The sequence below is a fragment of the Kogia breviceps genome, chromosome 9, assembly GCF_026419965.1.
Source record: "Kogia breviceps isolate mKogBre1 chromosome 9, mKogBre1 haplotype 1, whole genome shotgun sequence".
Lineage (NCBI taxonomy): Eukaryota > Metazoa > Chordata > Mammalia > Artiodactyla > Physeteridae > Kogia > Kogia breviceps.
Window position 1 is genome coordinate 67013092 of NC_081318.1, and position 22148 is coordinate 67035239.

The 22148-nt window shown below is 37.2% G+C and overlaps 1 protein-coding gene across 11 annotated transcripts in view; it reads right to left on the minus strand.

Moving 5' to 3' along the window:
* Positions 1–22148, minus strand: part of ETV1 (ETS variant transcription factor 1) — a 96353-nt gene that overhangs the window by 24325 nt on the left and 49880 nt on the right. For all 11 annotated transcript variants that reach the window (XM_067042585.1, XM_067042581.1, XM_067042586.1 and 8 more), the window contains 3 exons: positions 21432–21561; positions 17242–17430; positions 12678–12925 (listed from right to left, as the gene is read on the minus strand). In XM_067042585.1, the coding sequence (XP_066898686.1) occupies positions 12678–12925; positions 17242–17430; positions 21432–21561 (567 nt within the window). The remainder of the gene's footprint in view (positions 1–12677; positions 12926–17241; positions 17431–21431; positions 21562–22148) is intronic.

Consider the following 22148-nt stretch of genomic DNA (forward strand, 5'->3'; position numbering starts at 1 on the left):
CGGTCATGGCTCACGGGCCCAGCCGCTCCGCGGCATGTGGGATCTTCCCGGACCGGGGCACGAACCCATGTCCCCTGCATCGGCAGGCGGACTCTCAACCACTGCGCCACCAGGGAAGCCCCTGTCTTTCTTAAACTTAAGTTTTTTGTTTCTTCTCATTTCCTGGCAAACTCAGTTTAATGTTTAAAATCCAAAGGTTTTCCAGAGTGCATAAATAAGTGAGCTTCATAAAGATGTATTTAAATGCACAGGTCTTCGCATACATTCTAGTGTAGCATCCTTGTACTCTGCATTTCCACTTGCCACATGAAGAGATTTCGTGTAGCTAATCAAAATATATTTTATAAAGTGTTCTAAAAAGGATGCTAACCTGAGGATTTTTTTTTACACCTATACAATCTATTTATAGAACAAACCTGAAAGTAATTAACTCTAAAAAATAAGACCCAGTATTAATACGTCTGAATTCAAGTGTGAAGGCTTTAAGTCAAGTTTTAAAAGATCTATCTGTTGTCAGTCACAGAAGCTCTATGTGAATATAACAACTTAGTCACTGAAACTCACGTGAAGAAGGCAGAAAAGTTGGAGGTGGCTGAAATCGTAAGAGAGTGATGCATTTGGTATTAATTACTTCATTCACACTTAGATGGGAGCTTTGTCATTAGGATTTTTAGTAAACTGTGAATATAAGTAATGTAAAATCTGCAGAGATATTTCTTTTGCCACAGATCAGATGTACTGAATCTACTGTTGACAGACTTTGAGGACAGAAAGAGAACTATGTCAGTCTTTGTATGCCTAGAATAGTGCTTGCAAAACCTTAAAAAAGAAAAAGTAACACAGTTATCTGCATTCAGATGCTTTTAAAACGTAAAGGCTACATAACCTAAAATAACAGCATAGAATTTTACCTAAGAAACCACAAACGTCTCTTGTAAGCATCTGGGTTTTTTTACTTTTTATGCTTTTTTTTTTTTTTTTTGCAGGGGACAGTATCCTACACAAATAACCACCACATTCAAATAGTAGCTCATTATGATCTAGTTGGCTCACAGTTTTACAAGTTTTACAAGCCTGTGGAGGTTTCAGTAAGTTAGAGTTGAAAATAAAGTTGAAATGATAGGAAACACAATTGCACAAAATAAGCACAATTTTAACTTTGACTACTTATTAGATATTATTGCACTCTGACAATTAACGGAAGTTTAAAAATATATATGAGAAAAGATTCCATTAGTTGCCAAAACGGGCCACAAAAAAAATTCGAAGTGGGGGAATTTTTCATGATGAGCTTCAATACTGAATTTTTCCCTTTCTGGAACCTACACAATTTGAAACAAATACATCATGAATTACTTTGTCCTCTCACTCATTTCTCCTTGGATCACCTCAATATTCAGATGATTTAGTCTCCTTGCTTTAAACATGAATAACACTAGCAGTAAGTTCAGTATGATTGTTTCACTACGTCAGAAACAGCATAACTGTACACTATCTTGTTGGCCATGCACAATATGATTGTTTTAACATAAGAATATCTCTTTTATTTTGTCTTACCCTTTAGCACCGAAGTATATTTATAAATATTAGATATAATAGTGGCACCTCATTCAAGAACTAGCAACAGCCTGAGGACATCTCTAGAAGTAAAGATAAAATCATATCAACAGAAAGCCTTATTCTAATTGCCTGGACCCCTAACACTATATTAGCAATTTTACAAACATAGTCATATTTAATCCTTACAAAAACACAAAAGGTATAGGAATTATTTTCCCCTTTCCATGAATGAGGAAACTGAGGACAAAAGAGGTAATAAAACATGCTCAAAATGACATTAGTAGTAAATAGGTAACAGGTCCAGGATTCAGTAAAATGTTTCCAGTGTCATACCAAGTGGGTGGTTTTATTTTTTAATGCTAAGAATAACAAAAACATGTGGATGAAAACAGTGAACTGTGAGGGCCCACACACTGAAAAGAAGGGTTAGCAGAATGGAATGTTCAAAGATACTTTTCTAAACTTAAGAGAATAGTAAATAAATCATAATGATATATGCGTGTCTTTCAATTTTGCCTTGCTTTGTTTTTCACATGTGTTTTTGAATAGCTATCTTTGTAAAATTTTCAAGACTGTATTAGAATGAAATAGAAAATTTACACACATGTACACACATGATAAAAACAATAATCTGTTTAATTTGAAAAAAATTCCTTGAAAAGATTTCAATTAAGTTATGCCTATGTTAGGTAAAAATATTTTATGAAATAAAAAGTCTCCCTTTCCTCTAAACTATTAAATAGTTAAGTCACTTAAGTATAGAGATCCTTTAAGTGTAAAATATTCTATAACAATATTCTAAACCTAAACATATATACTCAGATATATACTTGTAAAAAATAAATATTTATCTTCCCTCTCTTGTTCACATTTATGAAACACACACACAGAGGGAGAAATCCAAATGCGCATCCTTAAACTGTCTCATTTAACTGCAAATCTTAGTTGCACATATGAAAACAGTTGTATGTTCACCTCACCCACTCGCAATAAGCAGTTCTGGGCCTAAGCATCCTGGTTGTTTTCTTTAAAAAAAAACTAAAAATCCCACACTAAAAAAGTACACCCCCCTCCCCGTTCTAATTCCCTTTTTTCATGCTAGTTCAACTCTCAAGCAGATTATCCCTCCCTTCCCCCTTTCCTGCCTGTAAAATCCAAGTTAGACAAACACTGTGTGGCTGAAATGACATATTTGAATGGAATTCAGACCCACCAGTTCCTGTTTATGTTTCTGATTTGAGAATGTTGTCTTCTCATTCACTATACATTAGGAACACTGCAAGGCCATAAATAGTGTCAGGTTACATGCAGGCAGGACCAATGAGCATTAATCATTACTTCCAGTCAACTGGCAAAAGCAGCAGCTGATGGAACACTATACCCTTCAGCTCTGTATAAATGGACATTCCAGAGAGTGAGAGAGAGAGAGAGAAAGAGAGAGAGAGAGAGAGAGGTGTGTGTGTGGGGGGGAGTGAGTGTGTGTGCGCGTGCATGTGTGTGTGTGTGTTTCCTTTCAGTCTCCATTTTATGAATGAAACTCCAGGCTCTATAGAGTCCATTCATGTAAGAGAAATGCTTACAGGGCTCTGCCCCTAGGGATCAATCAGTCATGGGTAAAACTGATATGATTGGTTTAAGACAGCCTTCAGCCTTCCATTACTGACTTAAAATACAGTCCCTGTCCATCTGACCTGTGTTAATGCATAAAGAGTAAATCCAGACCATAGTCTCAATTCGCAAATCAAATCACTAGCCAATGCCACTTACTGTAACTGTAGATTTAGAGCATACTGAAGTATTTCTTAGAAAAACTGATATAGTGGACCAAAGTACTGTTTGGGGAGATTTGCTATTTTAACCCAGAACTGAATGAGGAAAACTCATATGAGATCTGCTAAGCAATAGAAAGCAAAGTCAAATTGTGAGCTCTATTATAATAACAAAATCAACTAGGAAGGCATCACCGTCACTTTTCACAATTTAAGCACCTAAAAATCAGAGATTAAGTGATCTACTAGTCCACAAATCACACACTGAGAAAAAGAAAATTATATTTGGATGCTAGAGAAACAGCTAAGATGTTAATTTTTTCTGAAGGATCAATAGCTCATTCTTTTAAATTCCCAAGTGATTCTCCACTTGAAATTCTTGGAGCAATGGTTTCAAAGTTAGGAGGGAAAAAAATCAGCTGCCATGTTTTAGGAAAAAATGTGGCCATAAGCAAATGATGCTTAGTAATGGAGTAGGGCCAAGGCTTGGCCTTTGGGAGTGTTAAATATCAGGTACAAAAAGCCAAAGTTCATGGAACCATAATCATCGCTGCGCAGGAAATTACTAAAGATGGTAATGCTTAAAAATATCTAGAGTTTTTAGAAGGGAAGAAAACTATTCATGAACAATTATGGGAATGATTTGTAAAGAGTCATTCCAATACCAAACACTGTTAAAACATATAATCGGTTTTATCAGCCATCTGTAACTTGGTCCTTGACTCCAGAGGGAAGAAAATACTTTTCTCTTCCAGTGACCTGAAGCCATATTGGGAAATGGTTGCAGTCAACAATCCCTGAATATATCTCTAACTGATTTCTCATAGGATTTCTGCTATGCCTATAGAAGAAGGAATGAGGAGAAACATGAAAAATGCATGGTCTTTGGTTTTAAATGTGTGCAAGATTTTCTACTATGGCGTTATAATTTAATATTTATCTTCCAATTTCTAATATCTGGCTAATAAAATGATAGAGAATAAATCAAGTTACCACCATATTTAACTTTAAACTAAAATTAAAATACTTGACACAGTCAGGAGGGGAGATGATAAGGAATCCTATAATCTATCATCCAGAGAAAACATGGAACAGAGAAAGACCACTGAAGAGTCAACGTACATTCAATTATTAATTCTTAAATAACATTCTCTTTTTTTGGCTTTAAAAAATTTCAGTATTCTTTTAAGAATTAGTTTTTAAGGTGGGTCAAAGATACGTAAGTAAAAGCGATGAAGTAAAGCTTAATATTTCTAAATGTTTTTATTTCACATTTTAAAAAATTAAAGTTATAATTATCAATCATGGGGCCTTCCATTTCAGAAATGAAGAAGCTAGTCTATGGCAAGCCTGAAGTTCAAAATAAATATCAGTAGCCTTTACTTCTATTCTCTCTGTTCCATCCAACTTTTTTTTTTTCTTTTCTTCTTTATTTATTTTTTATTTTATTTTTTTAACACCATCCAACTTTAATGAGCATTTTTCAACAGTTTCCTTTTGTCATCACTACATTCCTTGTATTTCTTGAACAATATTTTTGGTTGTTTCCTTATGTATAACTCAGTTGTTCAGAAAACATATAAGAACATTTATTATAAAATATATATGAGGTTAATTTCCCTAAAATATATATCCCCTCTTAAAAAGTAAATAATAAGAAATCATTAAAAAATAATATATCCTGACGACAGAATTTCTGAGCTATTACTACAGTAGTAGTAGTAGTAACAATCTTAATAGTAACAGTTTAGAAATAAACTACTGAGTACCTTTGGCCTTCTGAATTTTGGTGTTTTTTGTTTTTTTTTGTTTTTGTAATTTTGTGCAAGTTGAGCCAGTTGATTGAGGCCCTGACAAATCATCTCCAAACACATAAAGCACTATTTACTCATATTTCTATGTGGCTGCAGAAAACAATTATGTTTTTCTTGCTCTATTATCTACTGATTTCATCCTATAACTTTAAGCTTAAAACCATGTTCTAAATTCTGCAAGGGGAATCCCAAGCAATGCTCACTAAGAGCAGCATTAGGAATTACTTCACTATTTTCTCTGCTATATGAGTACCCATCAACACAGCAAAGCACAGAATAACATTTACAACATAAAAATCTTCTCTTGCCATTTCAGAAATGCAAAACTATTTAACTCTTATGACTACAGTGCCAGCTTGGACCTATGTGAGTACCAGATATATCTGTCAGCTCTCACAGATGAAAGTTAAACATATTCCTAGTTTTAACATATTTAACATGAGCTAACTATTGTGCATTTATTTTATCATTTCTCTGCCTACATGTTATTCTTCTACATGCTAAGTACAGATAATTACTCTCTAAATTTGAAGGTTTGTCTATTGCCCTTCATCAAAGTCCTAAGGTGATGAAGTATATGGAGAACTTGGGAAGGGTTGCTAGGATTTAAAAATGAAAGATAGAAAAGGCCCGTCTTATTTTTCCAAATGTAAGCTTTCCTTATATGTTCTTTTGTTTGTTTTGTTTTTTAATTTTTTGGCTATGCCACGCAGTATGTGGGATCTTAGTTCCCGAACCAGGGATCGAACCCTCAGCCTCTGCAGTGGAAGCGTGGAGTTCCAACCACTGGACCGCCAGGGAAGTCCTGTATCTGTTTTAGATACCGCAGTTCTTCACAAGCTTTCTGCTGAAAAGTAGAATCAGATGACAAAAGTTTGAAAATGACTCTTAGAGTTAAATTTTAAGCCATCAAGCTATCAAGTGTTTTAACAAAGAGCGAAGTCCAATAAGAAAGAAGGCTCAGACAAACTCAAAGTTTATATAATCAATCAAAGAATTTTAGAGCTGGCTAAGCCATCAATTTTATACTTTTCCTTCTAATTATTATTATTATTTGTTTTTTATTTTTTATTTTTTCAGTACGCGGGCCTCTCACCGCTGTGGCCCCTCCCATTGCAGAGCACAGGCTCCGGATGCACAGGCTCAGCGGCCACGGCTCACGGACCCAGCCGCTCCGCAGCATGTGGGATCCCCCTGGACCGGGGCACGAACCCGTGTCCCCTGCATCGGCAGGTGGACCCTCAACCACTGCGCCACCAGGGAAGCCCCCCTCTAATTACTGTTCAGCCTTTTCCAGAAGAACTATTAGGAAAAGTTACTTCTCTGACAATCTCAATTTTTGATCGGTTTACGATGTATTTTTAAAAAGGAAATAGAACGCATTTTAATCTGAAATATCATTTGAAGTTTTATATTTTCCTATCTTACAACAGTGAGCACCTAACAGTTAGAATAAAATCTGGGGAATGTCCAATGTGAAACAGATACCCCCCAATTAGGAAAAGCACACCTTAAGTTTTAATGCAAATACTTTCTTTGCCCTGGGTCACATAAAGCTTTTAAAAGACACAGACAGGGTTTCCCTGGTGGCGCAGTGGTTGAGAGTCCGCCTGCCAATGCAGGGGACACGGGTTCATGCCCCGGTCTGGGAGAATCCCACATGTAGTGGAGCGGCTGGGCCCGTGAGCCATGGCCGCTGAGCCTGCGCGTCCGGAGCCTGTGCCCCGCAATGGGTGAGGCCACAACAGTGAGAGGCCCGCGTACTCATTCTAAAAATATTAGAGAAAAGGATAAATAATATAACAAATTGTGGATTAACGTACTTTATTTTGGACAATTATATAGAAAGACAGGCTGTAGACTGTGCACTAAACTAAGAATAAGAAAACCTTGGTTCTGGTTTTGGCTGTTTCACAAAACACCTTTGTAACTGATGGTAAGTTAACTTGAACGAGCCTCGGACATTTTATCTGTACAATAGGGCGTAAAGAAGGAATGTGAATTAGGTGATACCCCAGAGCTTTCATGAATTTAAAGATTTATGATTCTATGAAACAGCTATTTGCATCAATTTCCCAACTGAAAAATAATGCTAACATTTACTACCACATAAATGCGACATGCCTCCAAGCTGAAAGAAGGCCTCATCAGTACCAGGACTCATGGCCCTAAAAAACACAATTAAAAAATACAGAAACTTTTTCTTCAGAAAACATGACGTCAGCTTTCTCCCCTACCCTCTACAACTACTTCCTCCTCTCCCAAAGCTCCAAGTACACACTTTCTCCCTTTTCCTTATGTCAGAAACCTTACTCTGTCCCTGAAAGTTCTCTTTCCCCTCTTCCTTCCCAGCTCCTAGCTTAAACTGCTCCACCACAGGGCTGGGAGGTATCTTTTATAAACTAATTAAAGTAATAGAATAGGCACTGAGTGTTAAAAACAGCTTATTAATGTATCACCCCCTCCTATCAACTCCTAGGTTAAGATTTTTAAGACCCCCCAAAATGCAAAGGAACGTAATAGCATTAAATGATGGGACTGTAAGAACAGTGCAGGAATGAACCTGAAACCCACCAAGTAGCATATTCATTCTCCTCCCTCTCTAAGGCAGTCCTGGAAACAAACCAATAGAAAGTCAGGTTTGCAATGAATGAGACTATGTCATCCTTAACTTAGCATTCTTTTCACTTATAGGACTGATATGATTAATTTGGACACATTTTTTCTTCAACTCTAAATTGGTTGATACTTTAAAATATAATACGTACTCTGTCTGATAAAGAAAGCAGTACGTAAGCACTATTGAACTTTACAGACAAAATAAATATTGACTATAATAGCACCACGCATATATAACCACAGTACTTCTGTCCTGAGTCTTATTTTGCATGAGTTGGGCTTTACACTTATAATTTTTTTTACTCAATAGTCTCATTTCACTAAATATTTTTTAAAACCTGACTTCTAACGGCTGCATAATATTTCTGTTATTGATAGCCATAACTTACATTACCATTCAATTACTCTGTAATATTCCTCCCCCTCCCCAAACATTCATCCTCCGTCTCCCCTTCCTTAAGATAATTTTCTGAGAGTGAAAATACCTACTAATCAAAGCACATGAACATTGTGTGCTGATATTTTCTTGAGTCAAACTTTACTTTCATGTGCCCACCACCCTCCTAAAAATACTACCCGAAGCTATCCAAGACCAAAACCAAAACCAAAACAAAAGACGAATCAACGAACACATACAACTCTAATAAAAATATGTTGTGAGTATCTAAAATATTTACCTCATTGGGCATTTTGAATCTGCAAAACCTCATATGCAAGCATGAAAATGGGGAAATAGCCACGATTTTATGAAAATGGAGCATTGCATCCATATGAAGCGCACAATGCTTATTCAATGCTTTTTACATAGTTCACTTGGCCATAGGGGCAAAAGAGAGGAAACAGGTTGAATTCGAGAAAAACCAACCAACAAACAAAAAACCTGTGTCCTGCTTTATACAGTACTATTAGGCTAGAGAAACAGAGGAGGAAAACAGTAATAATAGATGCAGTTGGACTGTTGAGAACTTAATATCATATAATCATGATCACACTGTACTGGTTCACCAAATTGGCCCTAAATATCCATTTTTTAAATCTCCTCAGTGTCTTCTGATCCAAGATTTGTCCCTTTTCCTGAATAAAAATTTCTACTCTACTAACATAATATTTTGCAATTTGGGGGCTTAAATACTCAGCAGTTGAAATTGCATTCCTGTAATTATAATTATAACTAATAGACCTTCCATTTCCCATATCATAATTAATGTCAGGCTTTATTAAAGCATAATCATGCTACCTTTTCACTTACAAAGCTTCTTTTATTTTCACAACATTTATGTTATATTGAATTAAGCAATAATGAGTTCTAGAGGCCTTTATAAAGGACAACCTTTGGATCACAGATGCTGAGTAAATGGACTATGAAACGTTTTTTGCATTGTCTTTAAATCACATAAAGTATTTTCTAATGTGCTACTTGTTCAACATCAACAAGTGAACAAAGAACTTAGTAATTCAGTGATAAATACATTCGATTTCCTAAAAATGTTATTTAATATTCTGTCAGCAAGGATGAAAGAACTAATGACAACAAAACAAAACATCTGGAGATAGTACTTGTTGACGGCAAGGTATGACGTATACAGATGCATCAACTTAATTGCAGCAATTTGGTGGCCAGTAAAACATATTTTGAAACACACAGGTTAATTTTTCATCTGCCCTGGTTACATAGTAACTACAGTTCTTTAGACCACATTCATCCAGAAGATACAACTTTACTATTTAACTATTCAAGCAAAACTGATGAGTATCTTACTGGCAGTATTGAAATTAGAATTCAAAGGTGTTGTCCAACTTTAGCAATTTGAAATATAATTTACAGGGGAGAAAGTAACATAAATTAACAGCTTCTTAAATATTAAACAAATATTCCACAAGTCATTTGCAAGGTTTATGGCAACTTACAAAAGAGATGCCCTATGTACCTTTAAAATAGGATACTGGACTGTTATAGACTGAATAATCGTGTCCTCCATAATTCATTGTGAAGCCCTAATGCCAAAAGTAATGGTATTTGGAGGAGGGCGGGGGCTTTGAGAGGTAATTAGAATAAGACTAGGTCATGAGGGTAGGGCCCCCGTGGTGGAATTAGTGTCCTTTTAAAAGAAGAGGAAGAGAGACTAGAGCCCTCTCTCTGCCACATGAGGACACAGTGAGTAAGTAGCCATCTGCAAAGCCATGAAGAGAGACCTCACCAGGAAATGAATCTTCTGGCACCTTGATCTTGGACTTCCCAGCCTGCAGAACTGTGAAAGTTAAATGTCTGTTACTTCAGCTTTCCCACTTATGGTGTTTTATTATAGCAGACTGAGCTAAGGAATGGACTCTCCTTCTTTAGGTTAGAAGTGACTGAATCTGTGCTTTTGAGGGTCAGACCATGGCTGACTCTGAAATACATATTATATATATGGTCCACAAATAATGCAATTAAACCTCACAGCCCCAGTTCCTATTTTTTTTGCCCTCAATGGATTATTTAAATCTTTTTCTTGTTTGGTTCACATCTTCTTAAGAAAAGTTACACGTCTTCAACATCATGTTATATATAATTTTATACACAATATAAATATAAGGAGAATATATATATGTGTATATATATATATGTATATATATACATATATATATGTATGGAAAACCACAGAATCAAGAAAATGATTTCAATGATAATCTCGCTGAGATTATACATATAAAAACATTTCTAAAAAACACAAAGAAATTTCTAAAAATGCTATGACCTACAAGTCCTTTTGAACCAATTTTTTGGGCTATTTTAACTGATTTCCATGTAAAGTTTCTTGAAATCACGATGAATTAAAAAAACTGTGCAGCAAATTAAAATTTGGTTTGGAGAGTAAGGATAACATCAGTTAACAGGACTAGAAACTTGCAGAGAAAAATGAATCGTATCTATAATAAAGCCCATTGGGCTTCTCTGGTGGCGCAGTGGTTGAGAATCCGCCTGCCGACGCAGGGGACACGGGTTCGTGTCCCGGTCCGGGAAGATCCCACATGCCGCGGAGCGGCTGGGCCTGTGAGCCATGGCCGCTGAGCCTGGGCGTCCGGAGCCTGTGCTCCGCAACGAGAGAGGCCACAACAGTGAGAGGCCTGCATACCACAAAAAAATAAATAAATAAAAAATAAAAAAATAAAGCCCATTGTAGTGCAGAGTTCTTAATTATGCCCGTAAATCATGGACAAACATAAAAGGTTCTAAAGTGTAAACACTATGGTACATTCTAGGACCGTCTCCAAATTACAGGGCCTGGGACAAGCATTCAAGTACAGTCCCTCACACCATATGTTTAAATTTTTAAACTATAAACCAGCCAAACAAACTGATAAATAAATATGTTCTCTCCTCCTATTCCTTGAAACTATAACAACATAACAAGTTGGAAGGCCAGGCCAAACCTAGAATTCGGGGAAATCTCTAGGATTAGTGCTGAAAGAAGATGGTATGGAGCCAGTTTTCAGTCTTCAGACCCCGGCCCCACCCCACCCCCTTCCTGCCTCTCTTCCTATCCCTCAACCCCACCTTGTTCCACACCACGGGGGCCTCACACACCAAACATATGGGCACAACCAAGCTTCATCCTCATCCTCCCACAAACAGCTGTCCTTTGGCCACCTCCTTGGACCTAGACATATACACAGGAACAGTGTGCTCTGCCTTCAGAAAACTAGGCCTGGGATAAACTTGCTCAGGCCCTGGAAGTGGACTCAAGGCTGGCTGGGCAGGGAATTCACGGGTCCTGGGTAACTGATGTAACTTCCAGAAGTAGAGGTATAGCCTCTCAGTGGGCAATTCCCCTTCATCCTTTTCAACTTCTTGTCCAATGAGTAAGGGTGGCCAGAGGGGGACTCTCAGTGGTAGGGCTCCTTCTTGCTGAGCTTTAAGACCAGTTTATAATAAAACAGGTAACTTTATGCAAGTTGGAAACTTAAGACCAGGAGACAATTTTCTTTCGTCAAGTAGAACTGATAGAAAAACTCAGCAGAGTTATGCCTAGAGAAGCAATAGTTCCTTCATAAAGAACATCCATAACTTTGCATCCCGATGAAAGGAAGTCATATTGTTTTCAAATATTTTTAAGTCCACAACCATCTATTGAACATGCTTACAATAACGTTAGTAATATTTTGCCTGGTGCCCTTCTTAGAAGCATTAGCCTTTATTTCATACGTTTTCCCCAAATTCCTGAGATTTCTGAAAGCAGGTGTCCTGATTTTGAGATTATAACAAGAGAAATGAGCACAGAATAGTTAAGTAATTTTTCTGAGTTCTTAAGGTCAAATATTGGCAAAGTTGGTGGTAACATTAACAATAGACATAAGTGCTTTTTACTTTCGGGAAACCCCAATTCTCCATCTTGACGTACTACTTAGTGAGATCTTTCAGGCTCAGTGAAACTAGAGCTAAGTCTATTATTGCTATTTTTGCTATTCCTCTCCCAATATGGAAGAATCCTTACTTCTGGACCCTTGGAATCTTGCCACAAGATTAAAGAAACAAACAAACAAACAGTTATAAGCAATAAGTTACTCAGTACAGAAGAATATTGCTTTCTGTAAATATTGTTATTAAACAGTGCAGTAGGAGCAAATGGAAAGAAAGCCCAGAATCAAGAAAAGAATGATCATGTTACTCTCTTGGGCCAAGAGTGTGCGTAATTTTACAAACTGTACTCGTCTTTGGACAGGTTTCATTTCTAGACACTATTTCACCCATTGGCTCATACCAAAATGGTTTGACAGTCCAACCCTTCAAATAAAGAGAAAGATTCAAAGAAGTAATAAATCAGAAAGATTCCACCAAAAAATGGTCAGGAGCCACCCAATCTGTGACCAACACTAATGAAACTGACAAGCAAGTGAAAAGGTATCTGAAACATAACTTAAAGCACAGGCCTACCTGAATCGTATGCAAAATCTCTGGGCTCCTGTTTGATCATCAGAGGAGGGGGGAAGCTTTGGCTGGCCGCACCACCAACCATGGTATTGTGTTCATACACTGGGTCGTGGTACTCCTGCTTAAAGCCTTGAGGTGGGAAGGGAATGTTTGGCTCAGACATCTGCCGTTGGTACATGGGACGTCCTTCCCTTGGCATTGTCGGCAAAGGAGGAAAGGAATTACAGGGTTCAGAAAGTTGGCGGCGAAATCTGGGAAATAAGAGAGCATGTTTCAAATAAAAGAGTAACAAGGAATACCCTTTAAAAATACTGGCACGATTTTTAACTGCTTAGTTAATGAACATAACACCAGCTGACCCGAAGTGTAAATCTTTAACAAAGACTAGGTATCTCCTTCCTGGCTCAGGAGCACTGTGCTTTCTAATCATAATACACCTTGTGTTCCCCTTCTAATTAGTTCCATTCAGCACCATTTCAGTACATGACAAAAAGTTAAAGATGTGCTTCGAGGAAGGCTAGGAGAGCATTGTAGTGTTTGCAAGAAATACACACTCTAACAGTTAAAATGACCAACTAGAAATCAACTGGATCATTTACCAGATTTCCTTATTAAGAGGGTCTCAAATTAATTATAGACAAGAAAAACAAACCAAAACAAAACAGGGGAACCAGAAAGAATCTGATTTCAAACTACAGCCTCCAGCTTTTAATTCTGTTATCAAACTAACCAACCAACCAACCAACCAACAAAATCAACCAAATAAAAACCTCCTTATTGGTTTTCCTTCCCTTACCATCAGTTATCAAGGGAACAAGAAAGGAATGACTTTCTTCTCAAATGTGCAGGACTCTTACATCTTCAACAATGTCCTAAATAACACTGTATTCTAGTGAGAAATTAAACTGGGAAATATTATAGAGACTGAAATCCAAGCTAGTTTTAAAAGACTACTTCTTTACTGTCAAACAGCAACACAGAACTCACTGGCTTCCAAGAGCTTCAAACAAAATATCAGGTTGATAAAAATAAGCATAAAATATTACAGCAGACCTCCAATGATGGAAGGAACATGCATGCATCACATAGCTTTGGGACAGGTCGTGCTGTTAGGTCATGAGGAAGTTCTGAGGCCTTGGCAGAAGGCTGAAAAGTGAGTCTCTACGCTCCTTCCTTCTTGGTTATCCTGTGTACTGATTGGCTAATCCCTTCATCATTCAGTTCTGTGTTTCTCATCCTAATATCATTGACCCACCGCAAAGATGTGGATTAATTAAAGATTTAACAGCTCTAAAAATGCCCAGGAGTGCTTAAAAATAACCTATCCAACATTTCTATTAGTAAAGGTAAGCCTATTAACTCCCCTGCACCCGCCCCCAAAAGAGTTCCTCAGACTTTATTTTGGAAAGTTAACATTTAATTTTGGTAGCGTTAAATGAAAACAAAGTAAAAGCGAAAGAATGCCAAGACAATTGCTTTAGCATTTCTAAGAACACTCCACCCTGTGATTTAACTCTAGCCTCTCTGGTTGCCATTGGAAAGCACTGAAATTCCACCTACACCTGCAGAAAATAAACTTAGAAACTCAGATATAGCAAAATAGGCTGACTGGCACTGCATTCACGTCCCTTCTCTTGCTTATTTCATTAGCCAAAAAAAGAAACAAATTATCATTAAGAACTGTCAAGGAATGAATAAGAAAATTGTACGCTGAAGTTAAAAAAAGAAACCAGCTCCCTTGGGAAGCCTTCTAAGGAAGATAATAATACTTCTACTAAAAGCTTTGTTGAAGAATCAAGCCATTTGTTTTCACAAGTCAACATGATTCCAGTTGGTACTCACTGAGGACCAAGAATATATCAAACACACGTGCTTCATAAGAAACTACAAGTTTGTGGTATCATTCTTATGACCAATTGTAAAGAGAAAGCGACTCCAGAAGCTTTCTGGAGAGAGTTCCTGGGTAAGGAGAGCGTGCTGATGAACTCCTGGGTGAAGAAAAACAGTGTCTAAGTGGTGGGAAACACTGAGAAAAAGAGACAGGGCTCCTGCACAGTGGGTTCAGGAAAAAGTGCAAAAGGGCTGGCCCAAGGAAGCAGAATGAGGCTGAGGAAAGGAAGCGGGGTGCAGCCCAGTTGGCCATGAAGCATTCCCAGAGTGAGGTGGGGTGCCTCGGCTGGATGGGGCTATTTGGGGGAAAGGATCTGTTCCCAGAACAAATTTGCCAATTATAACTGAGGGACTGTCATTTGTTGGCTAGAGCTCTCCAAGAAATCCTCCTCAGAAGCATACGGCTTCAGAGATTTTCCTGGGATGGGCCAGCTGGTGCTGTCCTCAACACTCAGTTGGGGGTAGTGGGAAAAGACCCTGAGCTTCCCTCTTCTAGTTCCGGGCCGGCTGTTCTCAGTCTCAAATATTTGACTTCAAGTAGAGAAACTAAAATGGATTTGGCTACAGCATTTCAAGTTAGGTCACCTAAAAACAGCCATACTGCTTGTTCAGCAGTAACCTTCCATAAGAAAGAACTATTCTGCACAGAGTACCTGAATATGCAATCTCTAATTCTGGCCCTCATTTGAGGTGTGAGACAAGCTATCAAGAACTCTGGGAAGTCACCAGAAGTAGACAAAACAAAACTTGCTTTTCTTTGTCATCCTCTTTTTCCCTTTCAGCCCTGCACAATGTGCATCTGTTTAATGGCCCACCCGGCAATAAGATGTCTTTCATCTGTATTTACAAAACTGTTTACACAGATGCACATACCATTACACTCAGACAAAGTCTCAAGTCCACAGGGTGAGAAGGGAAAGATAATGGGAAGCATTTCATAACTAAAGCACAAGAGGACTCAGGGATGGAAACCAAGGTAGGAAAGTTATTACTTGGTCTCACATTGGAAAGAATGCTTTCATCTTACCTTCATATCAAAAGAGTTACTGAACTTGAGATTGAGTCCCATTAAATAACCTATAAAAAGGAGATCTGAGTATTCCCTTATTTTCAGAAAGTTGCCAGTGGCACATCTTCTGGTTTCCTCTGCTGATCTGGGAGATTCCTCTGGCTGAGCTATTTTTATAATGGTGTGTCACAGCCAATTTGCACGGGCTTATTGTTAAATTTTCAGGAATTCTGGGAGCCAACTCTTAAACACAGCCATTGTTAAGAATTAAATTATGTAAATTTAAAATTATTTTAAAATTATATTTAAAACAAAGGCAGAAAACACTCAAAACTCATCACATCCTAATTCTTTTAATACATTTTACTACTAATTATACTAATTATGCTCTAGAGGTTATGTCTATCGTATCTGTTTGGTAGAAATACTGTTTCATGGCATGTTACTACACATCTCTTTGCAATTCCACATTCAAGGTTGTCACAGTGATACCCTGGAGTCTGCCATGGGGGCAATATTTACATCACAGACTCATCAAATGCTATAGATCAAGGTCCTTGGGTTTTCTCCCATAGAGCCTGTTGTTAACCATTTACCAGCACACCACTTACTCTATATTAAGTACAAGGTAGAAGGGGAAGAAAGGATGCTATACATAATTGACTTGTGTTTTAAGCTGTATTATTAAGGCCTCTAAAGGTCCTCCAACATTTTATTTTAATACGAATTTTTTCATCTCTAGGAGTCGAGAATTACCCACAGTAACATTCTCTCTAACTCTATGTTGTGTCTTGCCTTGTTCCTTTCTAAGTAATACTAATTCAGTCTCTACCTCTTTATATCCTCAGTGTTCAGGGTCATGCCTCTACTGACATTAAATATTCATCACTTGGAAAGGAGGAAAGATAGTTCTATCACATAAGTTTTCTTCTGCAAAACTATGTACAGCTAAACCACTCATCTAAGGTAAAGAACCTAATTCTGTAAGCCACCTACTAAAATTAGTCTCCTAACTTTATAGAAAAAGTACACACATATGCTCATAAAAATGGGATGATCTGATTTAAAGTTTAAGTGAAGCAATTTAATTCAAGCAAAACGAAAGGGAAATGTTCAAATGTCAGTATATAGATTAATTTTCCATTTTAGCAACCAATTTAAATGTTTATAAAGGAATGTTTATAAATGACCTTCTCCACAAATTATTTATAGCTAAAGATAGAGCAAGCTCTTCCTAAAAATATTTTGCACAGATGTGCAAAATTAATACACTCCCCTTGAATTTACTATAGGCCTTAGGAATTGGTAGTAATAGGAATTTCTTCCAAGAATGCTATAAACAGTTGTTTTTTTGGTTTGTTTTTTGTTTTTTTAAATGGTACTTGCAGTTACCAGGGGGTAAGGGTAGGAGAAGGGATAAACTGGGAGATTGGGATTAACACATACACACGACTACATGTAAAATAGATAACTGATAAGGACCTACTGTATAACACAGGGAACTCTACTCAGTACTCTGTAATGGCCTATATGGGAAAAGAATCTAAAAAATCAGTGGATATATGTATATGTAACTTAAGCACTTTGCTGTACAGCAGAAACTAACACAACATTGTAAATCAACTATACTCCAACTAAAATTTCTTTTTAAATGGTACTTGCAGTTACCTGTGGTCCATGGGGTAGCTGCTGTCTTGAATGGGTTGCGACGGAGGGATGTGAGCTGGGAAGGCGCGGTCAGGTTTCGAAGTGTGAGCTGAGTTGGGAGACGCATGGTGCAGGGGGGACACTGGGGTGCTGGATGGTGTTGGGGGGTTGGAGGGCCTCATTCCCACTTGTGGCTTCTGATCATAGGCACTACCCAAGGAATGAAAGAAAAGAGAACATGTGCTTCTTGGGAGCAATTAAAACTTTTTTTCCCCGAACCCAAGGGAAGAAAAAATATTTTAGGCTTAAGTCTTAAGAAAGTTGGAATTGCATGGTTTTGGTACATGGTCTAGTACATGTAATATTTGAAACTGTCACACACTTAAAAAGAAAATAGGATAATGAATGTATAACTTGGTAACAGCATAAATAAAAAACATCTATTTTTAACATATATACAAACAACACAGTATAAGGAACATCTCTGTCAATGAAAGCAGTGGCATATTATTTCCATCTATTCTTGATATGTCTCCTTAAGCAAGTTTCATAGATCTTTTCTAGATCAATAAATATTTCTGATATTATAATCTTTCTATATTACATAAGATTTTAGAATAAAATAAGAACTCACATTAGTTTAATGAGATGCGGATCACAGCTGGCTCGCCTTTATTTGTGGTAGAACTCTAAGAAGGCCATGCTTTTGCCTTATTGTCATTTTTTTTTAATGTAAAATAAATGATGCCTGGCATTAATTTCCTCACATAGGATAATAAAGTTTTATGAGGCAAATTAATAAAGATTTATGTCTCTGATATCTCTAAATTTTCTTGGAGTATAAGAATAGGAACAAGGCTTCCCTGGTGGTACAGTGGTTGAGGGCCCTCCTGCTGATGCAGGGGACACAGGTTCGTGCCCCGGTCCGGGAGGATCCCACGTGCCGCGGAGCGGCTGGGCCCGTGAGCCATGGCTGCTGCGCCTGCGCGTCCGGAGCCTGTGCTCCGCAGCGGGAGAGGCCACGACAGTGAGAGGCCCACATACCGCAAAAAAAAAAAAAAGAATAGGAACAAAATAATGTTCTTAAGAGTAAAATCCTGTTATCATCATCTAACTTCTGAACACAATTACAAAATAATAAAATGATTAAGCTTGTTTTTATATACATTATGAATTTAAGTTGCTTTCTTTAGCGTAGCTCTCAAGAATATGATTTAACTAATTTTTTTAATCTAAAAAATATTTTATTGAAAACAAATTTTACTTAAATTTCTGAACAAAAAAAGATGTTCTAGGGATTCCCTGGTGGTGCAGTGGTTGAGAGTCCGCCTGCTGATGCAGGGGACATGGGTTCGTGCCCGGGTCCGGGAAGATCCCACATGCCGCGGAGCGGCTACGCCCATGAGCCATGGCCGCTGAGCCTGCGCGTTTGGAGCCTGTGCTCCGCAACGGGAGAGGTCACACCAGTGAGAGGCCCGTGGTACCGAAAAAAAAAAAAAAAAAAAAAAAAAAAGATGTTCTAGATTAAAATACTATATTCCATTTTAAAATAAAAAGCATTCATTAATATATATTTTTCTTTAAAAAAGAAACTTAAAGAAAAACTGACTTATGTAATAATTTACCCTGTTGCACTATCTATACAACAGAATAACATCCAAGTGCAAAAATACTTTATAGAAGTGAAGGAGTATGTGCTGCATAAGTCTTTCTTGCTTTAAAGCAAAGTCAGTGGAACTCATATTATCTTTGGTTCTACCTATTTCCCTTACCAATATTTCCGAATGTGAACCCACTTCTTTTATAAAATGGTTCACCTGTCTCATTTCCACATAAAAATAAAAAATGATTCATCTCCTGTCCTAGAATATTACTTTTTTCCCTTATGAAATGCTGTATTGAGTTACACTGTTTGTATAGAAATGCAAATAACAAAATTTAATCCATATATCACTGTGGGAATTATTGGTCCCCAAGAAGAACCTCAAAATCTTCAGGTAAGTCTTCTACCATTAATTTATGAAAGTCAGAGATGTCTTTCTTCTTTATGAGTCCATAAAGCAGCAGTTAATTCACAGTCACACTTCTGATCATTGCTAAAATGCAATGGCAATTCTATACGTATTTGGTTTATTAATTAAAAATTCCTCCATATGTTAAATAATTACTCTGAGAATACACAGAACTCTTAAGGAGAAAATGCAAACATTAAAAACACAATAAAAATAAAACTCAGACTGATTAATATTGTTTTATCTGAATTCAGTACGTTTTAATAGTTGGCTTCTACAAGAGTTCTGTTTTATAAAAGCTTTGCAGTTCAATTGAACTGCCTCATCATTTCAGGCTCTGGTGAACCTCCTAGAAAAGCAGATATAAAAGACAAGTTTGCAAGAATAAATAGTAATAGAATATCCAAGCACTGGTCAGGTACTGTGAGCCTGCACAAATCGAAGTTTCTCAAATCTTAAATATCTTGGACAACAAACTAGTGAATATAACAAAAAGGAAGCAGACTCACAGATATAAAGAACAAATGAGTGGTTACCAGCGGGGAGAGTGAAGTTGAGAGGGGCAACACAGGGGTAGGAGATTAAGACGTACAAACTACTAGGCATAAAATAAGCTACAAGGACATACTGTACAACACAGGGAATATAGCCAATATTTTATAATAACTATAAATGGAGTATAACCTTTAAATGTTGTGAATCACTATCTTGTACACCTCTATCTTATATAATATTGTACATCAACTATACTTCAATCTTTAAAAAAAGGAAAACAAATTATTCCACAAAAAGAAAAAAGAATATATGTAAAAAAAATCTGAGGAAATAGAAGACTCCTTTGGATTATAATGTATTATGAACTTGAATCAACATAATTTATAAGACCACAAATATTTGCAATCATTTTTATAAGTTTCTAAACTAACTCCTTTAAAGAACTACGTACGTCTCTACTATAATTGAGAGTAATAACATACAATATACAGAGCCAACTTTTCCGTACACAATTAGAGGCCGATATGAAAAGCAGCAGAATGCAATTTACTATGAAGGGTTTTTAATGAACATACATGTTATCAAATTTTCCAACAAATGAACAATGCACTTCTACTGCTCCACCCTTTATTATCATCCAAAGGAACTACTGGCTTTTTAATAGATAATAGCCTCTGCTAAGCCTTATAAAATTCTAACTTTACTGCAATTGTCCATGAATGCATCTTATAGATCATCTGCAAAACATGTCAGATAACTAATATACTGCTTAAACCTGCCAAATGGTTCATTTTTTTCCTACACACTCTATCTAAAGTGCATAACGCTTTCTTTCTAATGAGAACTTTCAGCAGCTATTCATGCATGCAAAGTAAGAACCTCTCTCTCTCTTTTTTTTTTTTTAAGTGAAGATAGACACAGGAAGCACCTTTCTCTTTTACTTGTTTATTTATTTATTTATTTGGGCACACCACACAGCATGTAGGATCTTAGTTCTCCGACCAAGGATTGAACCAGTGCCCCCTGCAGTGGAAGTATGGATTCTTAACCACTGGACGGCCAGAGAAGTCCCCAGACCCTCTTTTCAATCCCATAGTGCATCACTACAGTAGAAAAGCAACTCATGATTTGAATAAAAATGACTGCTTTAAAATGATTCTGGGGGCTTCCCTGATGGTGCAGTGGTTAAGAATCTGCCTGCCAATGTAGGGGACAAGGATTCAAGCCCTGGTCCGGGAAGATCCCACATGCCGCGGAGCAACTAAGCCCATGCGCCACAACTACTGAACCTGCGCTCTAGAGTCCGTGAGCCACAACTACTGAGCCCGCATGCCACAACTACTGAAGCCTGCGCACCTAGAGCCTGTGCTCTGCAACAAGAGAAGCCATTGCAATGAGAAGCCTGCATAACGCAACGAAGAGTAGCCCCCCCTCGCCGCAACTAGAGAAAGGCCGCACACAGCAACAAAGACTCCCCCCCCCAAAAAAAAAGATAGGTCTTTGACTTGACCTTTAATTAAAATGATTCTGAAAGTATGTAATCAGACAGTAAATGGTCATTCCGAGTTCTGCTAAACACATAACCTAATTAGCTTGTTATATGCTGAAGAAGTAACTCATAAAATATGACGAGATTTTATATTATGCTGGAACTGTGTTTCAATAAGAACCATCATGCCTTCTCTATACACCTGATTGCTTTACCTGACATTGTACAGGCACTTTTCTCCATAGCTGAATTTAAAGGGCTGTTCTTGACTGCAGGCAGAACCAAGTTCTGAACATGGACTGTGGGGTTCTTTCTTGATTTTCAGTGGGAGGCCATGAAAAGCCACTAGAAAACAAAACACAAATATCCACAAAAATGAAATACAGTTAGGAATTAAGTACACCAATCTGTTCTACTCCTCTTTGTTAAAATGTCACTAACATTTCATATTAACTTTCATACATAAGAAAAATCACATTGGATTAATTTCATGCAAGAAAAGATTCTGGAGAATCTCCATGTACTCATTGTTTGCTTTTATTGCATAACGAAATGCATGCTTAAACTCTCTCTCGTTACTTAAAGTCAGATGAACTACTTGTAATTGGCTTAGCTGATATTGACAATACTAGAAGTTTTCAGAAGGTAAGCTTGAAAACATTTCAGAAAGGTTTCCAATGACTAAAGCAGAAAAAATACAACTGATTATCCAAGAATTAACTGAAGACAGAAACATAATTTTAAGTATTATTGAAAGGAAAATATCTCAAATGCACAAATAGTAATGGTTTAATGGAATAACAACTGGACTATGAGAAAGAAAATCCAGATGTATGCAGCTCTCAGGGTAACTAATGATACTTTGGACAAAAGGACAAAAAACTCGACCTCTTTTTAGGCCAGCACTCATATATAAAAATATAGATAAAACT